Raw genomic sequence first — 19378 nt, 5'->3', positions numbered from 1 at the left:
TTGCTCCCAGATTTGTTGATCACTCGTTTTCATATACCCTGGTCTCCGTCAGCTTGCTCCCAGATTTGTTGGTCACTCCTTTCATATACCCTGGTCTCCGTCAGTTTGCTCCCAGATTTGTTGATCACTCGTTTTCATATACCCTGGTCTCCGTCAGCTTGTCCCCGTGTTTCTAGTTACTTTGTATATGTCTTTTAATCAAATGCTATTCTTTTTATTGTAACACCGTCTGAAATGCTTGATTTCCGCTTCGTGATTCAACATATTCTTTCTGAATTTCACTCTAATTGCTTGTGATATCAACTAATTATTGACAATTATACATTACTCTCGAGGGGGTAAAAAAGTACTTCTATGCGCCATAACCTTCCTAAGGCTGATAATGTCTGATAATAGTCAGAAATTATCGACATTTATTGTTATTTAACATAATTTGTCGAGGGAGGGTTTTCCTGATGTATATTAGTGGAATCATTTTATGCGTGGGGCACTCGCTGAATCCCTTCATCCCGGCGAGAAGGCTCTCGTTAAAAAGTAGCCTCGAAAGGAAATTATTTACTTCCACAGTATCAGAAAGATGTGCAGTCTATATCATTGCTGCTTCCAACGTCATATCTACTTGACAACTACCGGGGATTTAAAGAAGCCACTGGCGAGCATGTCCTCCGTGAGCATACAAATTGCTGGTTGCATGGACTAGATTTCAAATATCTAGGATAGTGACAGCACCAGCAGCCGAGCCTAGTGCAACGCAACCTCTTTCCTCATCGTAATCAAGACACGTCCAATCCTTCCCGTGATTCTTCCACGATGACTTGACCTGCGATTCATCCTGAGTATTGAGCAATCCAGGGAAGGCGGCGGCTACAAGTGTTTCGTGAGACTGTGGCACAGGCATATTTTGCAAGTGAACGTTCGAAGAGATTAAACCTGCAACTGAATAGTCTTCTGGTTGCACCCAGACTGCAGTTCCATACGGACCAAGCACCATGTCAGTGCATCGTAGGGCACCCCGACGCGGTGTGACGATTTCTGTAGTCATAGAAGGGGGAAATTTGTAATATGGCCCGTCGTCAACAGTTTCATGAGACGAGGTCATTGGACTCAAAGTCCAGAGTTGCATCTTGAACGTGGACGACCACGGGTCGTCATTCTTCGTGCGCACAAGAACTGACAGAGGCTGTCCTTCCATTCCTGTGGGATCCTCAGGCAAAGATGGCGGAACAGAGACAGAGATACCATCCACCCAGCCAAATGTGTTCTGGGCATAAGGATGATGGACACATGTGTTGGGATATGGTGCTAGTTTTGGGTCCGCAAATGCATGAACTGAACGAGCTCTAACAACAAGGATGGTCTTGTATGCAAAGACGACCTGAGTGCATTTGTTCTACAGATCTCATAATAATGAAAAAGGGGCTGATAATTGACGGAGTCACATACCCGCCAAAGGTCCGTATCAACGGGACTTTGTAAGATCGCGTACTCCTGCGTTTTCCAGTTCCATATTATTGTCTCGGATTCGTCGTCAGCCAAGGCCAGTAATGACCCGCACATAGCGATTGGTTGACGCAACGTGTCGAGTCGGGCAATGCATTCAAATCCTGGCGGAGAGTCTGGCGCTGTAGACGTGATAGCTAATATCTCAACCACAACGGAACTGCGAATGCTTTAGTGCAATGACGAGCGTGGTCAGTAAGGTAATACAGACTCGTATCTGTGCAGTGACACTGCGAGAGCAGCTTCACAGTCTTCAGACGCGTTCACTGCTAGAGCAGAGAAGACAGCCTTTTGAGGGGACCAAGAAGTGACTCGCGCCAAGTTACGGCGATCCCAAAGTGTGATCATCGACCAGATACCCTGAGAGACTGTGATGAGCCATCTCCGATCATAACCTGGAATGAAGTAGATGTCTTGAATAGGCCCCCCCCTGCTCGCTGCGAAGCCAGACGCGCGAAATGTAATTGAAGGAGCTTTCCAAGCCTTCCCCAGATGGTAGGCACGGCGTACTCTGTCCTCCAGATCACGAACAGAGAAACTCGAGAGTGGTTTCTTAGAGAAGGGTATACCCTGCTGCAATATCTGAGAAGAAGCGATATTCTGCCATACAATTTGCTGACTTGAAAAAACTAGCAGCCTACGGCATGTCTAATATTTCGAGCAAAAGTGAGCAAAATTCTCGGTTGAGCTGAAATAGTCTCACTTGTCTCAGGTTGAGCACATCTGGAACAGTCAGCGCAGAAAAGACGCCAAGGAGGGTATCATCATCAAGGGAGACGAGGGAAAGGCACATATTGGTGGTGGCCTTTGCGATTGATCATACACTTGAGAGATTCTATTGCCTCGTGATATACCTGCAGTATCCTGTGAGTCCCAGCATCTGCTTATGACTTGACTTCGAGATCGTCAAGTTCTCAAGATCTCAAGGGGCAAAACATACATATGCAATTATGCATACATACCCATAATCAAAGCAATACACGTGCAAACAAGTGCTGTCACGATATACAACTCTCATGAGTTAAGTAGGACTAGGTGTTATGTCTGCCAAGGAACCCACCCGACAACAGCTCTCCTCTCGCTTACATTACCAATCCCATGTTCCTGCATTCTTGCAGAAATTTCAGAATAAAGTTCAGGGCATAACGGACGAAGACGAAGATGAGCCACAGTACTATGATGACGGTTCGGGACGTCCACCAATACCTGTCCGTCCTGCGATACCCGAACGACCCGACGATGATCCTGGAAGTGTAGACGAGGATGATGTTGATGAAAGACCTCAGGTAGTTGTGCTGAAAGAAGGCAAGCATCTCACAGAGAGAGAAGCAGAGAATGAGAGGCGGAAAGGTGCGTGTCACCTTACAGAACCTTTCGCTTTTTGTGACAAGATCGCTTAGAGAAAGGATTGTCACCACTCCCTGATCCCAACAAAAAAGTTGAGAATGATACCAAGGATGATGCGAAATCAGACATGAATTCCTCGAAGAAGAAGCAAAAAGAGGCTGCCGTCACTCTGTCGTTTTCTTCTTCGGGTGCGAAGGCCCAACATTCTAACAAGCTCAAGCGAAAGGTTGTCGGAGATTTGGATGGCAGCGATGAAGGCACCAAAAAAGCATCGAAGAAAAAGTCGAAGAAAACACGGAAGGGACCACTTTCATTCGGAGAAGATGCGTAGTTCAAGTCTTGGGCGTAGTAAGTTCTACTCTAATTTTTGCAGTGACGATTCTAAGATTTAATTGCGTCAAGTTTTGCCGCGAGGATATTTTCCTGCCTTCGTCATAAGGCATTGATTCCAGAACTAGGTTTGTGTTCAAGCGTGGACACGCCATGTCAACTTTCCAGTTCCTTGCTGGAGGAACCCATCGCAAAAGCTGGAACATTGGCAGTACTTATCTAACACCGCGTCATGCAGCTGTGCGGACATGCTCTCAGAAGTTCAGCGACACGGTGATTTTGTCGATGAAATGATTCAGCTGTATGGTCATTGAGACGAGAGGGTACCGAAAATTCACAATGTACCTTGTGAAGCCCGTACTCTCGGTTTCTCTTGGACTCCTATGACTGCATTGTTACAGACGTTGGGATCATAATCAAGCGTTTGGTTCGTGTAGTACATACTTGCATAGTAATCCTCAATGAATATAATAATATATGTGCTGCAAACGTGATGTGTTCGAACACAATGTAATGTCAAGTGGGAAAGGCATGGTGTTCCCAACTCCCAAGTTGGGTTTTGTCTGCAGTAAATCTCCAATTCTCTGCAAACGGACCTGATGCTGAAAGCATAGGAATGCATAGTAACCTTGACCCTCGGATTGATGATTCAAAATTATTACATGGGAGTTCGACGTGTAGTATGCCTAGAGAGTCATTGCCGGCTCCGAATCATGAAATTGACCTGAGTCTGTTATGACCAGATGCATGTGACAAACAAAAAACATTATTATACATCTAGTTTTAGTTTTAGATATCTTTCTCATAGTGTCACACATATACAACATGAGACACGATTCTACAAGGGTGATATAATTCTGATGTATATTATAGGCTGACAGTGGTATGGCAAGGGAACCTTCCAACCCACCCTTGGCAGCACTTTTTAGAGCTTCACACGCTCTTTGAGATGGGTTTCTTGGTATGCGATAACCTATCTGCAAGAACCTGCCGCCCATTTCTCAAACTTCAGTGACTTTCCTCTTGAGGTACGTGGGCCTTATCCTCTGTGAATTGAAGAACACCTGTGTGGCATTAAAAATCCTCCGCCGGGCATTGTATCATCCATGACCCACTACTCTACAGCTCCATGCAATGCACTGGAATTGCTCTGTTAATCTTGAGTGAGAGAGATATGCAAATCAAGTCTCTACCTCGATTTGTACTTACACGTCTATCTATCTCATTATCACTAGGAAGGCGCAGACCGGCCATACAGCTGTTTTTAGTTGTAAACGAAGGTATGAAACATTTTTTTTCCATTATGTGTAAGGTGCCGCTCGGAACCCGCCGTTTGTCTGACATCAATGATTATGTGGTAGACGAAGCTGGATTGTCTGATCCCCGTGCATCGTAAATACTTGGACCCGAACTCGGTGAGTCTTCATCACATCAACGACAGTTTGAATGGAAGATTCACTGCACCCCTGAATTACCAACTTTTGAAAACCAAGAATTTTCGGACGAGTGGCGGGGAACTGGTAACTCTGCTGCAAGTTGTTACAACCCCCGTTTGAAATGGGGATGCAGCGGGGTAAGAAGGAGTTGTTCGACATCTGGGAATGTACGAGATCAATACTAATGAACCGGAGGCGACCCGAGGGATGATTAGGTCATTGATAATGTAGGTAAGTCTCATTTCGGGAGGCACTTGACGCACTTGTGATCCCAAGAGACTCGGATGATGGAGGCCTATCTGGAACTAGTGATGGAGCTTTCAGCCAGGTATAAAGGTCGCAGCATATCCTCAGGCTGCACTCAGCAGCTTCTATCAACAACCTTTCTCAATCAGTACTCAACAGAATCTTCAATCAACCATGAGCAACATGATCGAATCCGGAAAGTACAAGATCGCCAATTTCAAGTATCCAAACCTATACGTCTACATGTCAGAAGACACGGGCTTGATCGTCCACAACCTTGCTCTAATCGTACACATGCATCGTTACAGCGACGTGCCTCCCATACTCATCAATGCCCATAGATCCAAGTCGATATCCTGGACAAGGTTCAGCATCTTGCGACTCTCCGTGATACTGTATCAGGCTTCTACCTTGGGTGCGATTTGGATGTTGGTCTGTCTGGTGTTGACGGACGCGGAATTGCTAACAGCGCGAAATTGTAGGCTGGCAAAGCCAAAGGCTTCATCGATCCCCAGGTGCTCCAGTTGCCGAGTGACGACGGCAAAAAAGTTGTGTGAGTGCAGTCTTCGGTCCCAGTTGTATCGAGAATTATTCATCACCTTATCCGCAGGATCCACCAACAGGACATTTCCGAAGTGTGGTTCCTCAAAGAAGGCAAAGACTGGACCCCTGTTTGTTTTCATTGCTGATCTGTTTTGGCTTTATTCATGACCAACCTCACTCCAGATCACTGTTCAGCCAGATCCTGACTCGGACGCGAAGTACTGGAAGTTCGAAAAGGTGGAATAGGTGTTTTCAAATGCAGGGAGACCCAAGTGGTAGCAACCAGCTGCTGTTGCTCTGACCCGTCTGTTGGAGAATGCTTGTATGATTATCTCACGATCGTGATGTATGCAAGACATGTTTGTGATTTTCCATGGCTGGACAGTAGGACAGTGGGATGTCCAAGTGCTCGTCTGTCAAAGATGTACCATCTCTACCAACTTCCGCCGGTGTTATTGTTACCTGCTGTCCACATTCGTCATCGCCTACATCCTCTTCCCACTCGCCTCAGCTGAGCTCCTGCGAGGAGTTTCATTTGAGGGTGTGCATGAGACCCCCTTCCTCGCTGTGAAATATTACGCTGTGCGATCGGCAAGATGATATCAACATCGCTCGATCGATCACTGGTCGTTCTCACTGGGAGCGTGATCTATGCTCAGTTGGATGTCACCATGTCACCCGCTTCAGCAAAGCGAGATGTACAACGCACAACAGTACAGGTATTAGCGCCACTAATTTGATTCAGGGGGGTCCTTTCGTTCGGATGCAGCACGTGTCGTCTACACCGTCTAAAATACAAAGATGTATAATGTATAATAGACCACCAGTGGCGCTGAAAGCGTTTTGCATCACTGAGCAGAATACCATGTGCGCAAAAGCGATAACAAAGAACACCATACTGGAGGTAATCAGTGAGTTTTGCCTAAAGTCAATCATCAACTGTAGCTGAACTCCACATGAGAAGCGCATAGGGAAGACTGTATATGATAGCGAGTCCATAGACAGTTTAGCGGTGTGCCATAAGTCTATTGAAGATCCCCTTTTCGTAGCTTCGGCTTTGGCGTCCATGTTTCGCTCACTTCTTCTGCTCCGCCCTCGTCAGCTGAAAGCAAGATGGCGCCCAACGTGTTCGAATTTTTCATGACATGGCTTTTGAGACTTCGGGGTGTAGATATAAATAAGGTGTTGCTCCCATACAAATATCGGTCGTTGTCTGATTCGACAATATAATAGATCTGCACATGGGCAGCATCATCTGCTGAAGTGGCTAGCATCCTTGCCATGCATGCGGATCCTTTTTCATGGTTTATATTATATGTACAACAGACCCAGGATACCAATCTCGTACAGCAAACAAACAAACAAGCGGAGCGCTCAGTATGCATATGATCAATAAACCCCAGGGAGCAATCGGTACTTCACCCTCTTCGCCCAATTCTCCCAGTCTTTTCCCAGTGCACGCTGGAGCATCTTGTCCTCCACTGGAGGTCGGCTGATAGCCATCCAAGCACATACTGTAAACCCGATGAAGCCAAATGCTACTAGCACGTTTACTAAAGGTACTTGTAAAATCCCAGACTGCCTCAACCACGATCCTTGCTCTCCATACATGACAATGAGCCCAATATATTGGAGAAGGAAACCGGTATAGCTTGGGTGCCGAACGAGAGAATATGGCCCGCTCGTCACAAGTCTGTGGTCTCGTCTGATGCTGAGCGGCCAGCTCCAATATTTCCCTAAGGTTGACACACAATAAAGCCTGAACACGCCGCCAATCGTGACAGCAAGACTGCCGGCAAGGAAAGCGGGAGTGATTGGCGTGGGGTGAAGAACGCGCAAAAGCTGCAGAGCTCTGGCGCCATAGATGCCCTCTGGAATCTGCGAGGGATCTACATGCATGACAAGGATGTTGACAACTTCAGCAGATGATGCTGCCCATGTGCAGATCTGTTATATCATCCACCGATCCATATAAATAACGACCGATACTTCGAGGCCACACACCTTCTTTGTATTATTACCCCAAAGACTCTGAAACCGTATAATGATGATTTCGAGCGTGGGGGACTCCACCTTCTCTTCGGGTGAAGGCGGTGGAGAAGAAGAACTGAACGAAATATGGACGCCAATAGCCGGAGCTATGATGAAGGGAATCTTTAATAGACTCATGATGCACCGCTGAAGTGCTTTTGGAGCCTGTGTTGAGTCACCTTAAATACCTTCGAACGTACTGCATGTGATAAAACATCCCCAGCGACGAATTTCAATTATCGAGCAGGTTGTGATGATCTTTTGTAGTCAACCAGGATCCGGCTTCCCTTGAGTGTGTTACGGTGTTTGGGCTGGATATGCTCCTGGAGACGTGTCCTCTGGAGCCTCGAGTAGACTGAATGACTCGTGCCTCTCTTAACCGGCGCGAGCATCCGTGCGTATTGTCGCACATAAGGTTAATGTCCGAAGATTAGCCCCGCCCAGTGACCACTCGCCAGCCCTCACCATGGTTGTATATGGCCAGCACCGCACAGTTGGAGAACGATCATTACTATGGGCTATCTCATTCGGAAAATGACAGCGAGACCATGGGAATCTTGGCGCCATAAGTCAGACAAGAGTATAAGCATGGGCAGCCATTAGAAAACATACACTGCCGTATCATAGCGGTGCACAGCACCAATCCTCGACCAGGGTGACACCTATATACTTGAGTCAAGATAAATGTTTTTGAGATTATCGTCGCAAGGAACTAGTCTTTGTCATGGACAGATAGTCAACTATCACAGACAAAAGGAAAATCCAGCAGGTTTCCAGCCAGCGTCCTCTGAGAACAAATTTCAAATCTGTTGTGACGATGACAGGTTGAGGTGGACCTCTGAGGATCTCTGCGTACATGAGTAAATGTACAAGGCCAAGCCATACTCAGTACTGACCCAACCCCCTTCGGTCTATTTTCCGATTCAAGCTCGGCATCAAAAGCGGAAATTGCAGGAGCATGTGGGGTAGTTAACGAGGCTAGAGGTTGAAAGGTGCTACGGAAAACTTTTTCGAAGTACGGATAATCAGCTCATTTTTATCGCACTCACCTCTCCTGGTACTACACATACCCGAATTTCGGGGTTGTATCTCGATCGAGGAACACGGGCGATGTTGTCCTCGTGCCTGACGCAGAAGGACTTTGCCAGTGGTCTTCATGTCAGTATCTGCAGAACAGAATACGGACTGCAAATGAGATTTTTGGTGATCTAGATATCCATCAAGATTCTGAGCCGACCTTCTCAGAACGTCTAGCAGCGGACGCATTCTGAATGAGGCGAATAGTGTTTAACATGTTTTGAAAGGTGGTCCTATGATCTGTAGCGACTTGTCTTCATCTCCCTGCGAGCCAAAAATAGCCAGGGATATGTTAGTTACCACTGAGTGTGGAATACAAACTGCGGACAGATTTTCATACAGACATTGACCAAGTCCAAGAATAAAGAAGGAACTTCCAATTATAGTATTTTCCTTGGATCTACAGCAGATAATTTACTTAGTAGGTTCGGTCATTTCCGATATTCTATTATACTGACTATCTACTCCGCCACTCTCGCTTTAAGTCTATATCACAACAATCGTCTCTATACAATCACTGGGAGATCATAACCTACCAATTTCAGTGCCTACTGTTCTTCATAACTTTGGAGGTACGGAACCACCCGGAAGTACGAACGAAACCAACGACCGAGGGCAAATAAAAGGAACTATACAATGCGCTCTACTTTTGTTCGCCTTGCAGAATCTGCGACCACGAAGCATCTAGACCTACGTCAGGCGAGCGTTGCACTATACCCGCCAATTCCGTATGTCTGTTTGTTATATTTTGGCGACGGCAAGTGGCTCAATTTTTACTTTTGGCGTATTGTAGTTTATACCGCAGATTACTCAGGTCGCACAGGAGGCTCCCGATTGAAATGCGTTCATTGGGTGATGACTATGTCAAAGCTGGTATGTGTTCTACGGTAGTGACGCGCCACCAGCTCACCGTTGTTCTTAAAGAGTTTAGAAGGCATAGAGAGACTACCAATCCAGTACACATCATGGGATTCCTGACACAGTGGAAGATGTACTTGGATGAGCTACCGCGAGATCCCTCAGACTCGAGAAGTTTCAAAAAACTAGATCCTACGGTATATGAAAAGGTCTTTATGATTCCGCTCATCTATGGATTTGGTTTACTGGTATTAACATGTGTTCAGATGTCTGCAGAACAACTTGGACAGTTGTATGAGTTCATGCACGCGACTAAAGAGATATGGAAACCGGTGAATAGCGAACAGGCCCAGTCTGAGACCAAGGAATAGCATACTCAGCGGCTGTCGTCCATAACCTGTCCTTCACGCGCATATGCCGTTCCGCTTGGTTCCGTGAAGCCCTGCGCGTTCCGGCACGGCCGGCTCTCAGACCGAGAAATGTAATCCTCAGTCATCCATAACCTGTCCTTCGTTTACATACACCCTTCCGCTTGGTTCCGTGAAGTCCTACACGTTCCGCCAAGGCCAAATTTAAAACCAAGACCTGACACCTTCAGTCATCCATACTCCGTCCTTCGTGTGCATACTCCACTCCGCTTGGTTCCGCAAAATCCTAGCCGCTCCGCCTTTGACACGACTGGGAAGGCTGAGAAATACGAATAAAATGACTGGGAAGTTTTAGTCTCCGGACCAATCCGGACCAAGACGAGAAAATTCATCCCTTTGCAATTATACTGCCTCGTGCTTCCGTGAGTTCGCCATCAACGGGGGCCCAACTCCTTCCCACTTTCATAAGTGATATCTGGAGTCACGTGCACGCATAGATATAAATAAGATCTATATAGATTCAATACTTGGTTCTCATCATTTTGCCCTAGACTCGCTCATCCATAATGTCGCAAGCTGCTGTCAGTAAATTTTTCTTGATTTTCATTACAATACCTTGACTGAGTAACTAGGCTGTTTCATCGAACACCCTGCCTTATGCTGACCTGCCCCCGATTGTGGCGGCACTCTTCGAGGCTAAAGCAAAGAAAGGTGAGGCATAGGCGCTGGCGAGCTATAGATTCTCTAACACGCAATAGGGTTGTCCTTTGAAGCTATTTCTAAGGCAATCGGAAGAGATGAGATCTGGGTAGCTGCAGCTTTCTATGGACAGGTTCGTCTGCACACTAGGATTGGATCGCAATCGCTCACGTGTTCCCATAGGCCAAAATGTCTCCCGAGGAGCTCGAAGCTGTTGCAAATGTCTTGGATATTCCCATTGCTAGTGTCCAGAGTGAACTTGGTTCCCACTGGTGGCCTAATCGTGGTAGCCTTGGACCTATGCCTCCCACCGATCCCGTCCTCTATCGTCTATATGAGAGTGTCCTCGTGTATGGGCATGCCATCAAGGTCAGTCGCGTTTGATATCATCTATGCCACAATCTCATCAAACGATCAAAATCAGGCTGTCGTTCATGAGAAGGTGAGAGACTTGAAATTCGACTCGCCAATATGTTAATTTGGTTTCTGCAGTTTGGTGACGGCATCATGTCCATGATCGACTGCAAAGTTAACGTTACTAAGAAGCCGGACCCGAAGGGTGATCGTGTTGTTTTGACCTTCGAGTGAGTTGCCATATGCTGTCCGACGTTCCTGCTCAGGTCCTCATCTGGTGATACCCTATTACAGTGGCAAGTTCCTGCCCTACGCAAAATGGTAGAAACTTCGTACTTGCCAATGTATTTATGATGTATTACTACTACAAACAATGTTAGGGAACTCTGACGCAATCGTTTCAGTGCTCTACCAGATCATATTTTGATTCAGACCAGGATATGATGAATAAGTCGCCTACCTGGTCGAATGTCACCTAACCACATTTACTGCAGGAAACCATGATGTCTAGCTCATCTTCATCTTCTGAAAGCTCTTCTCGGACGCACAGCCTTTCTTCAACCTCCCTGTCGTCTTCGAGATCTAGTTCATCTTTCTTCTATCAGGGCTTCTGATGCTTCCAGCTTACACACAGAGGTTTCGAGCAGTCCCCCAGGCTCTCCGAATCTGCAATCATCGTCCCAAAAGACAAAAGATTTCATCGCTGCTGCATCCGCAAAGCTGTCTAAAGCTCGCGAGCAGGTCTCGCACGCGCTCAGCGATGCCACTCCTAAGGATTCAAAGTTCCGTTCTCCAATAAACCCTGCTATTGTCGAGGAGGATGTGGGATATGAGTCGGATGGTGATATTCGCGGGGCGAATATGAGAGTTCCCCCAAACCCCCAGAAGGCAAGGCCCAAGTTCCTACGAGTGGACACAAAACAACGCAAACGAGCTGCTTCCATCCTGTCCCTCCACCCGTTTAGTGTTACCACTAAAGCCATCGCTCCTAACTCAAATACTACTCACAAACGCTCGCTCGCTTGTCTTGATACTATTTCTAACACACGCGCTGTTCCGGATTATGAACTCATCACTATGACGCTATCAAAGCCGCCTGCTGGACTTGGCCTGGCTCTACCGTCAGCATATCTTTCGAAGCCCATTCCTCGCGCTTGCACAATGCCAGCCATCAAGTCTTCCTCTGGACATAATTTGAAAGACTCAGCTCCGGGTCGCCCGCCAAACCTGCCGCCGCAGAGTTCCCATCTGCGTGAGCCACCGAAGGTTTACCTTCGCCCCATAGAACTTCCTAGCACACCCTCCCCTATGGAGTACCTGCCCCCAAGCATCATTGTGTGTGAGGGTCTGAGTGGAGTGGTTAAGCAATCATCGTCTGTGCTTCCTTCGCCTCCCGAAGGATTGTCACCACTTTGGACGCTCCCTCCCCTTATTGGCTTCGCACCGCCTGAAACAATGCCTCAGAGTCCGCTTCTACTTGGTGAGGGCAGTGGTGGAGGCTGGAACCCATACTTCCCTTCTATCTAGGTAGGGCGATGTGCTTAAGCAAATACGTCCCACTAATCTGGCTAGTTTATACAGCGCCATTGAACAACCCGCGCGCCAAATCTAGATGATAGCTTTGAAAGTACATATAGATAACAACCTGTTCACGTGTATTTAAATAAACAACAACTGCAACATAGAACTCTTTAGTGCTTGCGAGGCCCCACAAAAACAACAAAGACCTTGCTTTATATTACATGGTTTGGATCAAAACGCACACGCCTGTCAATATAAAAACCCCCCACATCTTGACAACAATTCCCAAGACTGCAATATATTCAGTGGTAATTGCTACAAAATCATTCGTCTTGCCCTCTTCAAGAATTTGACCGGACTCTTGTATAGTATCTTACAGCTCCATGATGACTCTCTGCAGGAGCCATTCCTTAAAGGTCGCGTCGGATAGGACGACGGGAATTTTCACCTGGGCTATCGAGATGTTCGCCTTGTCGCATTTCTGCCTGCGATATTCTCTAAATGTGCCTCTCTCCACGAGACGGACGGTTGGCGATCTTGCTCTCCCTTGCAAAAACGCAAGAGCAAACATACTGTCTCTCATGAGGTCATCAAAAGTGTGCTGTGGCGCCATTTTCGCATCCTTTCCTGTGAACATCAGTTAACGCAGTCGCGCGGAAGAGCTCCGAAGCAAGCACAAACCTATTTCCCCTCCAATTTCTACCAAATACCCATAAGTAATTGGCGTGTCTCGGTCGTCACCCACAATAGTGAAATCTATGATTTGGCCGATCCATCGTTTAGAGGCAGATACGATCGCGTCCGTCAATTGCGACTCTGTACACGTTGATCCATACGCCAGCCCAAGTGAGCCACTTTTTCGACGGGCATCTCAGCTGCTAGGCCATGAATAAATCACATCGTAACTCACTCTCGCCTATGAAGGTAATTGATTACGGGTAATCCGTCATCTGGCGCAAAGCCTTTAACGGCGACGACATCACCGATGCGGTACCTCCACAAGCCATTGCGGGTCGTCAAGACGGGCTCGTAATGCCCTCCAGTCACAAGTTCCCACTGCAGGGATGAGCAGATAGAACTGGGATGTAGTGAATGGTTCTTACAGCGGATAATACACGCTCCGAAGGCTCGTTGGAATGCACGTCCAGGTATTCGGTGACCCCATCTACGGGTATTACCTTAAAGTCGGTATTAGGATCGCCGTTGAAATATGGTATGGCGATATGACATTCTGTGCTACCATAGCAAGGAGCCTGCATTACGACAAAAGGTCCAAGGATGTGAGTAACCTTGTGTCGCTAACAGTTAATTGCATAGTCAACCTTCCACACTTGACGTGCCTTTGAAACGGATGCAGCGGCGGGGCCTCCAGTGACCCCAATGAACCTTTTTAAGTCAGGCCACACACGGACTGCCCAGCCCTGGACTCCAGGAGGCCCAATTTCGCGAAGTTCGGCAGCACGAAGAAGGTTGGGAGTAAAATGTTTCTGAGAGGAATTGTGAGCTGAATGAAATGTAACAATCAACGCAAATATGACCTGCAAAGGTTCTCGCACGTGGTCCATGTTATCCATGTCCGGGATTATCCCTTTCTCGATGCAGTCGATGAGTAGAGTCCACTCATCCTCTATGTATTGCAAAAAACTGACGAATACACTGGCGAAGAGGAAGCGCATGGTTGTCACCTGACGCTCTGCGAGTGCAAATAGCGCACTCAGAATGAAGAAAGCACGATAGCTCTTCACCAAGGAAATCGCGTGTGGAACCGTTTGTCCCGGAACTGAAAGTTACATGGATATCAGCAGGCGCAAGGGAAGGTGACACAACGGACTTACCCCACAAACCGAGTCTGTCCATGTCATGCTCGACATCCCAGTTCATTTTCATTCGCTGATAACCGGCGGTTGCCGAGCAGACCGACAACATCTTGGAGCTCTGACCGTCCTCACAATACATTTTCAAGACTTGCCAAAGACCTAAAGAGGATGGTGATAAGGCGCTACCCTCTGAATGGGTGATCGACGGATACAGAGGGTGATGCCACATGTGTGGGGCAAGCATATATATTGGAAATGTCTTTACTGGTTTGCCAGATGTCGTGCTGGAGATACCTATGCAGTAGGGCAGTCCTGGAGCAAGCAGGTCCTTTACATCAGATTCATTGCAATGGGTTGCAAAAAACTTCGCTACGTATGGCCTGTAAGGCTCATAGTCTGTGGCTGGAACGGATTCTCGGAAGCTGCGTAGAAATTGAATATCGTCCTTCGAATCGCTGTGCGCGAGGGTCTCGCGGAACCTCGCCAACTCGGGAGCATGCTGAGCAAATTGAGAAGTGGAATTTGGACGTATAAACCCGAGAAGGGCTTGGTCCATGAGCTCCTTGAGCCGCTGAGAGAGTTCGGGGGACAAGGAATTCAACAGATCCGTGTCAGGACGAGACATTAGTTTCATGATATGGTGTGGGGTTCGATTGTGACATTATATAGTGTGAATGGTTTGTATAACCTGCCATTCAGGTTTTACTAGCTACGTCGTTCAAGCCCAAGAAGTTTTGCATTGTGCTGGCATTAGTGTTGCTGTCGAAGTGAGGTGACTTCGAGGTAAGTTCGCTTCGGTTCGAATTTGAGGCAGTTCGATCCACCTCGGTTCGTTGTACATACCTCGTTCAGGAAAATCAACGAGGTGGCAACGAGGTACTTTATCTACACCGGATTTGTCAGTGATCGTTTAGATATGACGTGACAGTGTGATACCTCACAGTAGTACTTGTGTGCGCTCAAATGTATCATATGAAGCTGCAAATGTCTTCAGAAGTCTTCAAGTTGTCACAGTCCTGTGCGGTATTGCATGTTTTCGCTAACAGAACTCAGCTTCATGTTGTGCTAGTGGGCTGCGCCTCCAATGCTGTCCAATTTGATTCCTTACCACTGCTATTGAATGTTGCTGCCTCCTCGGACTGGCAACTGATTTCAGGTGTGCCACCATATGAGTATTGATTGTTCATGAATTCACATTGAATAAATGAGTTGGAACAGCGCCCCAAGCCCCAGTACTAGTACTACGGTGCCGCAACAGACCACTGCTGCATTCTATTCTCATCAGCCCTATGGACTTGCAAACAGTGCACCAGATACTACTCTCAAAAACTTACAGTATGTCCCATTGCCTGTCACAAGTGCCCTGTCGCAGTTGCACGCCTTCACACATCCTCACCCGAGTCATCAAAACTTATACCCTGGCCTTGCAGCAGTTAACCATGGTCTCCAAGTCGCACACCCAGGTCCACAACCTTTCAACAACATCACAGCAGCAACCATTAACCACCTGACCATGCCAACTACTCAGAATCCAGCACCAAATACTACTAGGAAACAGAAGGCTGGTACTGGTACTGGTAGACCCACTGGCACTGCAACGAAGAAATGCAAAGCCAACACAGGTAGCATATCTACGCGCGTCGCATATTGATACTAGTACATAGCTACTTCATATCTATTGAACTACAAGGTACAATCTAGCAAGAATCCGATTGGCTCGTCACTCGGCCCAACTTCGATGCACTTCGGTTCGTTCTACCTCGAAAATCGAGGTCATAACGAAGTGACACTTCGTCTCGGTTCACTTCGCCTCGCAGCAACACTAGCTGGCATTTACACATCGCAGATCACTTCACCAGTAGATGACACATCACAATTACATAATAAAATTGCGGAAATGAGTTATTGCCTAATTTAGACTGTTATGTGCCCATCCGTGCATTAGCATTAAGGAGGAGGCAAAGGCCGACTGGGTGGGCATAACGCGTACGTTTACACGTGCAATTCCAAATTTCTTAAAGTGTATACTGTCAGTCTGTGACTACGGTGTATCAGTTTTCCCAATTTTCGATATCATTTGCTCCATGTTGTATGTACGATATCAAGCATCGGGTTTCAGACGATACATGGTCACACGTAAACCTACGTGGGCGCAATCAAACGCTGGTTGTAAAGACATTATATATGGCAGGTGGGTGGACACTCGCTATCTCACATACTTTCTTGTATTGCTCATATCGTAACCGCGCGCGCGCCAGCCCCCAGTGAAAATCGGACATGGCCATTCCTACGCAGATCGACGGGATTTGTAAGTTTCAAGTAGCCCAACAGACTCGTATAGATAGAAATCTAAGTTGTGCAAATACATGTTGAACAATCTGTCTACGATTTGAGCAGTACAGCATGCTCAATACTGCAAGAATGTGCAGTTCAACCGTCAACGTCTCAATGTGTTCAATTAGATTCAGAGGTCCATGCATAATACGTATCTCGTTGCTCGAGTATTTTGAGCTTCGATTTCAACTTGCCTGTTTCAGGCGGCCATTGTATGTTATATTGAAATGCATCGATTTCCGTATATTTATGTCGAAGCCAGCAAGATATGAAAGGGACATACAGTTCACCCGCGCCGATGTGCATCGTTTTCGCAGCTGTGGAAGGCGCAGATACCGACACGTGTCTGCGCAATACGAAGTGCCATAGCCACAGTATATCTGCGTGGAAATGGCCATGTTCGATTTTCACTGAGATTGAATGTTAAACAGTTGGCACATGAATATATTAGAATTTGGTGTTAATGGTGTAGGTAGGACGGTCAATGACAATGGGTCATGCACGGGATTTGTGCCGTTCTCCGCGAGATTTCACTGCCCCCAGTTTCGCGCCTGGAAATTGACGGTCCCAGCTTCGCTCCACTTTGCAATCGAAATGTCGACAGCCACAATTTCACAGCAACCGCTCTGGCAACACGTTCGTGTCGCTGCTGCTTGTCGTGCCTGATCCAGTGGTGATTCCTGTTCATTCTGATTGCTGTACTAGCAGCTATAGACACTTCCTCCCGTAGTAGATGCTTCATATATATATATTGACCATCTCTCGGGACTGCGGATCTCCGTTTTTCACGCGAAGTTGAGACGGGTGAATGTCATATATTGCAAATTTACACACCTCTTGTCACTATCTGTTACTATGCGACAACAACAGGGAGACCCATCGCGATTCGGCTGATAGGCTGGATAACATCTGTATCGACTCCAAGTCCAATGTATAGGGGGCCCGTCCCGTCGCTCGCGAAGTCAGGTGGGTTGGTGCCGGCAAGGAAGGTCTCGGCCTGCCTTTTGACGTAGGCTGTGTTTTGAGGGGTCTTCGGAACAACTGGGATGTACATGACTGGACATTGACCGATCAGATCTGCGCATTTACACAAAGTTCATTGAATCAGACTCACCGGCAAAGTCGCGTGAACCGGTATGCTCCTGCTCGACAGAATGAACAACATCCTGTGCAGAGAATCAACAAGAATAAAGAATAACAGTGGGCGCATGGCGCACGCAGTGCCAGAATATCAAGTCACCAGGATTGACTTTGGGAACAGAGGTCATGGTGTCATGTAGCCTGAGATGAGGATGCAAGTCCGGGGTAGGTCGTAGGTCGACCCAGCCGCCGTTTCGAAACTGAATGCCAGGAAAATCGGGAGTGGATATATCTGGAATTACTACTCAGGGGGATACTAAAAAAAATACAAGTCATTGTATACATACCGAACACCCAGCTCTTCGGATCAAGTATGTCTTTGGAGTCGAGGGGGACAGTCGGTCGGAAGAATGGGCGAAGGATTATGTACGCATTTGACAAGGGCACATCGGGGAATACTTTCAGGGTGCCTTGCGTAGGGGCGGTTTCGCTGGAATCAATATTAACCTTCGTATTCAAGCTCAATCGAAGGAAACTCCGACCTCATAGCCAGCCAACCCTGGAAGGTCCGGAACACAGTTGCCTACGAGAAATAAGAGCGAGTCGTGCATTTAATAGCGCTGACACGACATACCTGTCCAGGTCTTCTGCATAAGGATGCATGGGCATCAAGACGGCCCTCAAGTTCATAGGGGTCGTGCTGACGCCAGTTACCACTTAATATATCTGCGAAATACCTGCGGAAATTGTTATCTTCCCAGCGCTCGATGGAACCACCTAAAATGCGCATCAAAAACCGTTTTGGCAAGAAAGGCGGGCGCACCATCAACGTGAGGGGGGTGGACATCACACTGCACACCAGGGTGACGAATACGGAACCGATCTGCATATACCAACGGAACGTCGAGATCGACGCCTTCCATTTTATTGCCGGTCTTTGCACGGTAAAGGTTATTGAGCCAAGTGGAAACTTTAAGAATGTTAGGGTGGGCGCGTGCTTGCACTTGTGCTCGGGTCCAGCTAGCGAGCGGAATCAGTATCCATGAACACTCGGTAATCAGGAACTATTTCTGACTAAAGGAAGAAGAGTTGCTTGTCTTGTTCAGGAAAGCCTGCAGGGATTGTGGGTGAATGAGATGACGAGCCATCAATTATGGACTTAAGGCGGACCTTTGACGTGAGGGTTAGCTTTGATAAAATCGTCCAAAGCAGTCTTCCAACTGGCAGCTTCACCCTCCTCAACAACACCATGGATGACAATAGAGCCCTTGCGTCGAATATCATCGAGCTGCTCAGGGACCAGCGTGTCCAGGTATTGAAAATGGACTTGAGGGATGTACTACGGAACGATTAGTGACTCATAAGTGAGAAATTGGAGATGACCGACATTTGGGCCCTCGTCGGCAATTTCTGTTGTGCGCTCATCGAGTTCCTGGAGAAGATCATTCCAAGACTCGGTCAAGCGCCTCTCGTAGTCAGGAGTCGCTGCCATAATTTCGCGCTTGAGGTCAGCAAAGCGCTCGGGCCAATTGACTGTCAAAACCATCGCTGAAAGGATGTCTTATAATTATAGATGTTGGAGGAACTGAAACCCCCAGTTCACTCTTATAACCTGTTTGGTGATATCACCCGAGCCGCTTCTGACATAACCGGTGTTCAGACGCACATGGTACGACACCAATAATACCACACATGTGCATCGAGCGCTGATGGAATGTAAGATGGAGGCTGTATGAGCAACAACACTGAGTGATTCGGCATCATATTGCTGTGTATGAGAAGTGGCAGAATAACGAGTTGAATATGTACCGAGAATTTCGCACCCAGAACATTGCAA

At 47.2% G+C, this 19378-nt stretch overlaps 8 protein-coding genes across 8 annotated transcripts; 4 read left to right on the top strand and 4 right to left on the bottom strand.

The window, feature by feature from the left end:
- Nucleotides 1–562: 562 nt before the first annotated feature.
- BJ212DRAFT_1336683 (uncharacterized protein) lies at nt 563–2416 on the bottom strand. Its single transcript, XM_041334946.1, has 4 exons — nt 2204–2416; nt 1712–2148; nt 1444–1660; nt 563–1390 (listed from the first exon to the last, which is right to left on the bottom strand). The coding sequence occupies exons 1-4, from the start codon at nt 2291–2293 to the stop codon at nt 704–706; spliced, it is 1431 nt and encodes a 476-aa protein (XP_041196039.1). The 5' UTR covers nt 2294–2416; the 3' UTR covers nt 563–703.
- An 84-nt stretch (nt 2417–2500) lies between these two features.
- Nucleotides 2501–3229, top strand: BJ212DRAFT_971152 (uncharacterized protein). The gene is made up of 2 exons (XM_041344481.1): nt 2501–2850; nt 2940–3229. Exons 1-2 carry the CDS (start codon nt 2541–2543, stop codon nt 3176–3178), a joined length of 549 nt encoding a protein of 182 aa, XP_041196038.1. The 5' UTR covers nt 2501–2540; the 3' UTR covers nt 3179–3229.
- Nucleotides 3230–6696: 3467 nt separating this feature from the next.
- BJ212DRAFT_1457668 (uncharacterized protein) lies at nt 6697–8062 on the bottom strand. The gene is made up of 2 exons (XM_041338883.1): nt 7407–8062; nt 6697–7349 (listed from the first exon to the last, which is right to left on the bottom strand). Exons 1-2 carry the CDS (start codon nt 7569–7571, stop codon nt 6792–6794), a joined length of 723 nt encoding a protein of 240 aa, XP_041196037.1. The 5' UTR covers nt 7572–8062; the 3' UTR covers nt 6697–6791.
- A 902-nt stretch (nt 8063–8964) lies between these two features.
- Nucleotides 8965–9997, top strand: BJ212DRAFT_971084 (ACN9-domain-containing protein). The gene is made up of 5 exons (XM_041344480.1): nt 8965–9082; nt 9137–9238; nt 9334–9383; nt 9435–9577; nt 9635–9997. The coding sequence occupies exons 2-5, from the start codon at nt 9147–9149 to the stop codon at nt 9737–9739; spliced, it is 390 nt and encodes a 129-aa protein (XP_041196036.1). The 5' UTR covers nt 8965–9082; nt 9137–9146; the 3' UTR covers nt 9740–9997.
- Nucleotides 9998–10302: 305 nt separating this feature from the next.
- BJ212DRAFT_1445452 (cyanate lyase C-terminal domain-containing protein) lies at nt 10303–11114 on the top strand (the record flags this gene model as incomplete). Its single annotated transcript, XM_041338120.1, has 7 exons — nt 10303–10317; nt 10369–10447; nt 10495–10568; nt 10619–10804; nt 10860–10877; nt 10928–11019; nt 11084–11114. The coding sequence occupies 7 exons, from the start codon at nt 10303–10305 to the stop codon at nt 11112–11114; spliced, it is 495 nt and encodes a 164-aa protein (XP_041196035.1).
- A 440-nt stretch (nt 11115–11554) lies between these two features.
- BJ212DRAFT_1336653 (uncharacterized protein) lies at nt 11555–12475 on the top strand. Its single transcript, XM_041334945.1, has 2 exons — nt 11555–12316; nt 12371–12475. Exon 1 carries the CDS (start codon nt 11651–11653, stop codon nt 12314–12316), a length of 666 nt encoding a protein of 221 aa, XP_041196034.1. The 5' UTR covers nt 11555–11650; the 3' UTR covers nt 12371–12475.
- Nucleotides 12476–12683: 208 nt separating this feature from the next.
- BJ212DRAFT_1265969 (GH3 auxin-responsive promoter) lies at nt 12684–14752 on the bottom strand (the record flags this gene model as incomplete). Its single annotated transcript, XM_041330529.1, has 7 exons — nt 12684–12937; nt 12992–13164; nt 13221–13366; nt 13414–13608; nt 13660–13797; nt 13849–14090; nt 14146–14752. 7 exons carry the CDS (start codon nt 14750–14752, stop codon nt 12684–12686), a joined length of 1755 nt encoding a protein of 584 aa, XP_041196033.1.
- Nucleotides 14753–17314: 2562 nt separating this feature from the next.
- BJ212DRAFT_1445451 (uncharacterized protein) lies at nt 17315–19087 on the bottom strand (the record flags this gene model as incomplete). The annotated part of the gene is made up of 10 exons (XM_041338119.1): nt 17315–17538; nt 17576–17627; nt 17679–17833; nt 17889–18031; nt 18084–18124; nt 18176–18318; nt 18365–18561; nt 18617–18653; nt 18712–18880; nt 18929–19087. The coding sequence occupies 10 exons, from the start codon at nt 19085–19087 to the stop codon at nt 17315–17317; spliced, it is 1320 nt and encodes a 439-aa protein (XP_041196032.1).
- Nucleotides 19088–19378: the final 291 nt, after the last annotated feature.

Source organism: Suillus subaureus (genome assembly GCF_016647635.1).
Source record: "Suillus subaureus strain MN1 chromosome Unknown BJ212scaffold_7, whole genome shotgun sequence".
Classification (NCBI taxonomy): Eukaryota; Fungi; Basidiomycota; class Agaricomycetes; order Boletales; family Suillaceae; genus Suillus; species Suillus subaureus.
This window is presented reverse-complemented; position numbering and strand designations above follow the sequence as displayed.

What these genes read in the sequence shown, in the direction of transcription:
- BJ212DRAFT_1457668 (XM_041338883.1), bottom strand. Translation starts at nt 7,571, where the DNA reads ATGAGTCTATTAAAGATTCCCTTCATCATAGCTCCGGCTATTGGCGTC. An exon ending in GGGGTAATAATACAAAGAAG is followed by an intron (nt 7,350 to 7,406) that starts GTGTGTGGCCTC and finishes ATGATATAACAG; the next exon opens with ATCTGCACATGGGCAGCATC.
- BJ212DRAFT_1336653 (XM_041334945.1), top strand. Translation starts at nt 11,651, where the DNA reads ATGAGAGTTCCCCCAAACCCCCAGAAGGCAAGGCCCAAGTTCCTACGA.
- BJ212DRAFT_1336683 (XM_041334946.1), bottom strand. Translation starts at nt 2,293, where the DNA reads ATGTGCCTTTCCCTCGTCTCCCTTGATGATGATACCCTCCTTGGCGTC. An exon ending in ATGTGCTCAACCTGAGACAA is followed by an intron (nt 2,149 to 2,203) that starts GTGAGACTATTT and finishes TCGAAATATTAG; the next exon opens with ACATGCCGTAGGCTGCTAGT. An exon ending in GTGTCACTGCACAGATACGA is followed by an intron (nt 1,661 to 1,711) that starts GTCTGTATTACC and finishes AAGCATTCGCAG; the next exon opens with TTCCGTTGTGGTTGAGATAT.
- BJ212DRAFT_971084 (XM_041344480.1), top strand. Translation starts at nt 9,147, where the DNA reads ATGCGCTCTACTTTTGTTCGCCTTGCAGAATCTGCGACCACGAAGCAT. An exon ending in GCACTATACCCGCCAATTCC is followed by an intron (nt 9,239 to 9,333) that starts GTATGTCTGTTT and finishes CAGGTCGCACAG; the next exon opens with GAGGCTCCCGATTGAAATGC. An exon ending in ATCCTACGGTATATGAAAAG is followed by an intron (nt 9,578 to 9,634) that starts GTCTTTATGATT and finishes ACATGTGTTCAG; the next exon opens with ATGTCTGCAGAACAACTTGG.
- BJ212DRAFT_971152 (XM_041344481.1), top strand. Translation starts at nt 2,541, where the DNA reads ATGTCTGCCAAGGAACCCACCCGACAACAGCTCTCCTCTCGCTTACAT. An exon ending in AGAGAATGAGAGGCGGAAAG is followed by an intron (nt 2,851 to 2,939) that starts GTGCGTGTCACC and finishes CCAACAAAAAAG; the next exon opens with TTGAGAATGATACCAAGGAT.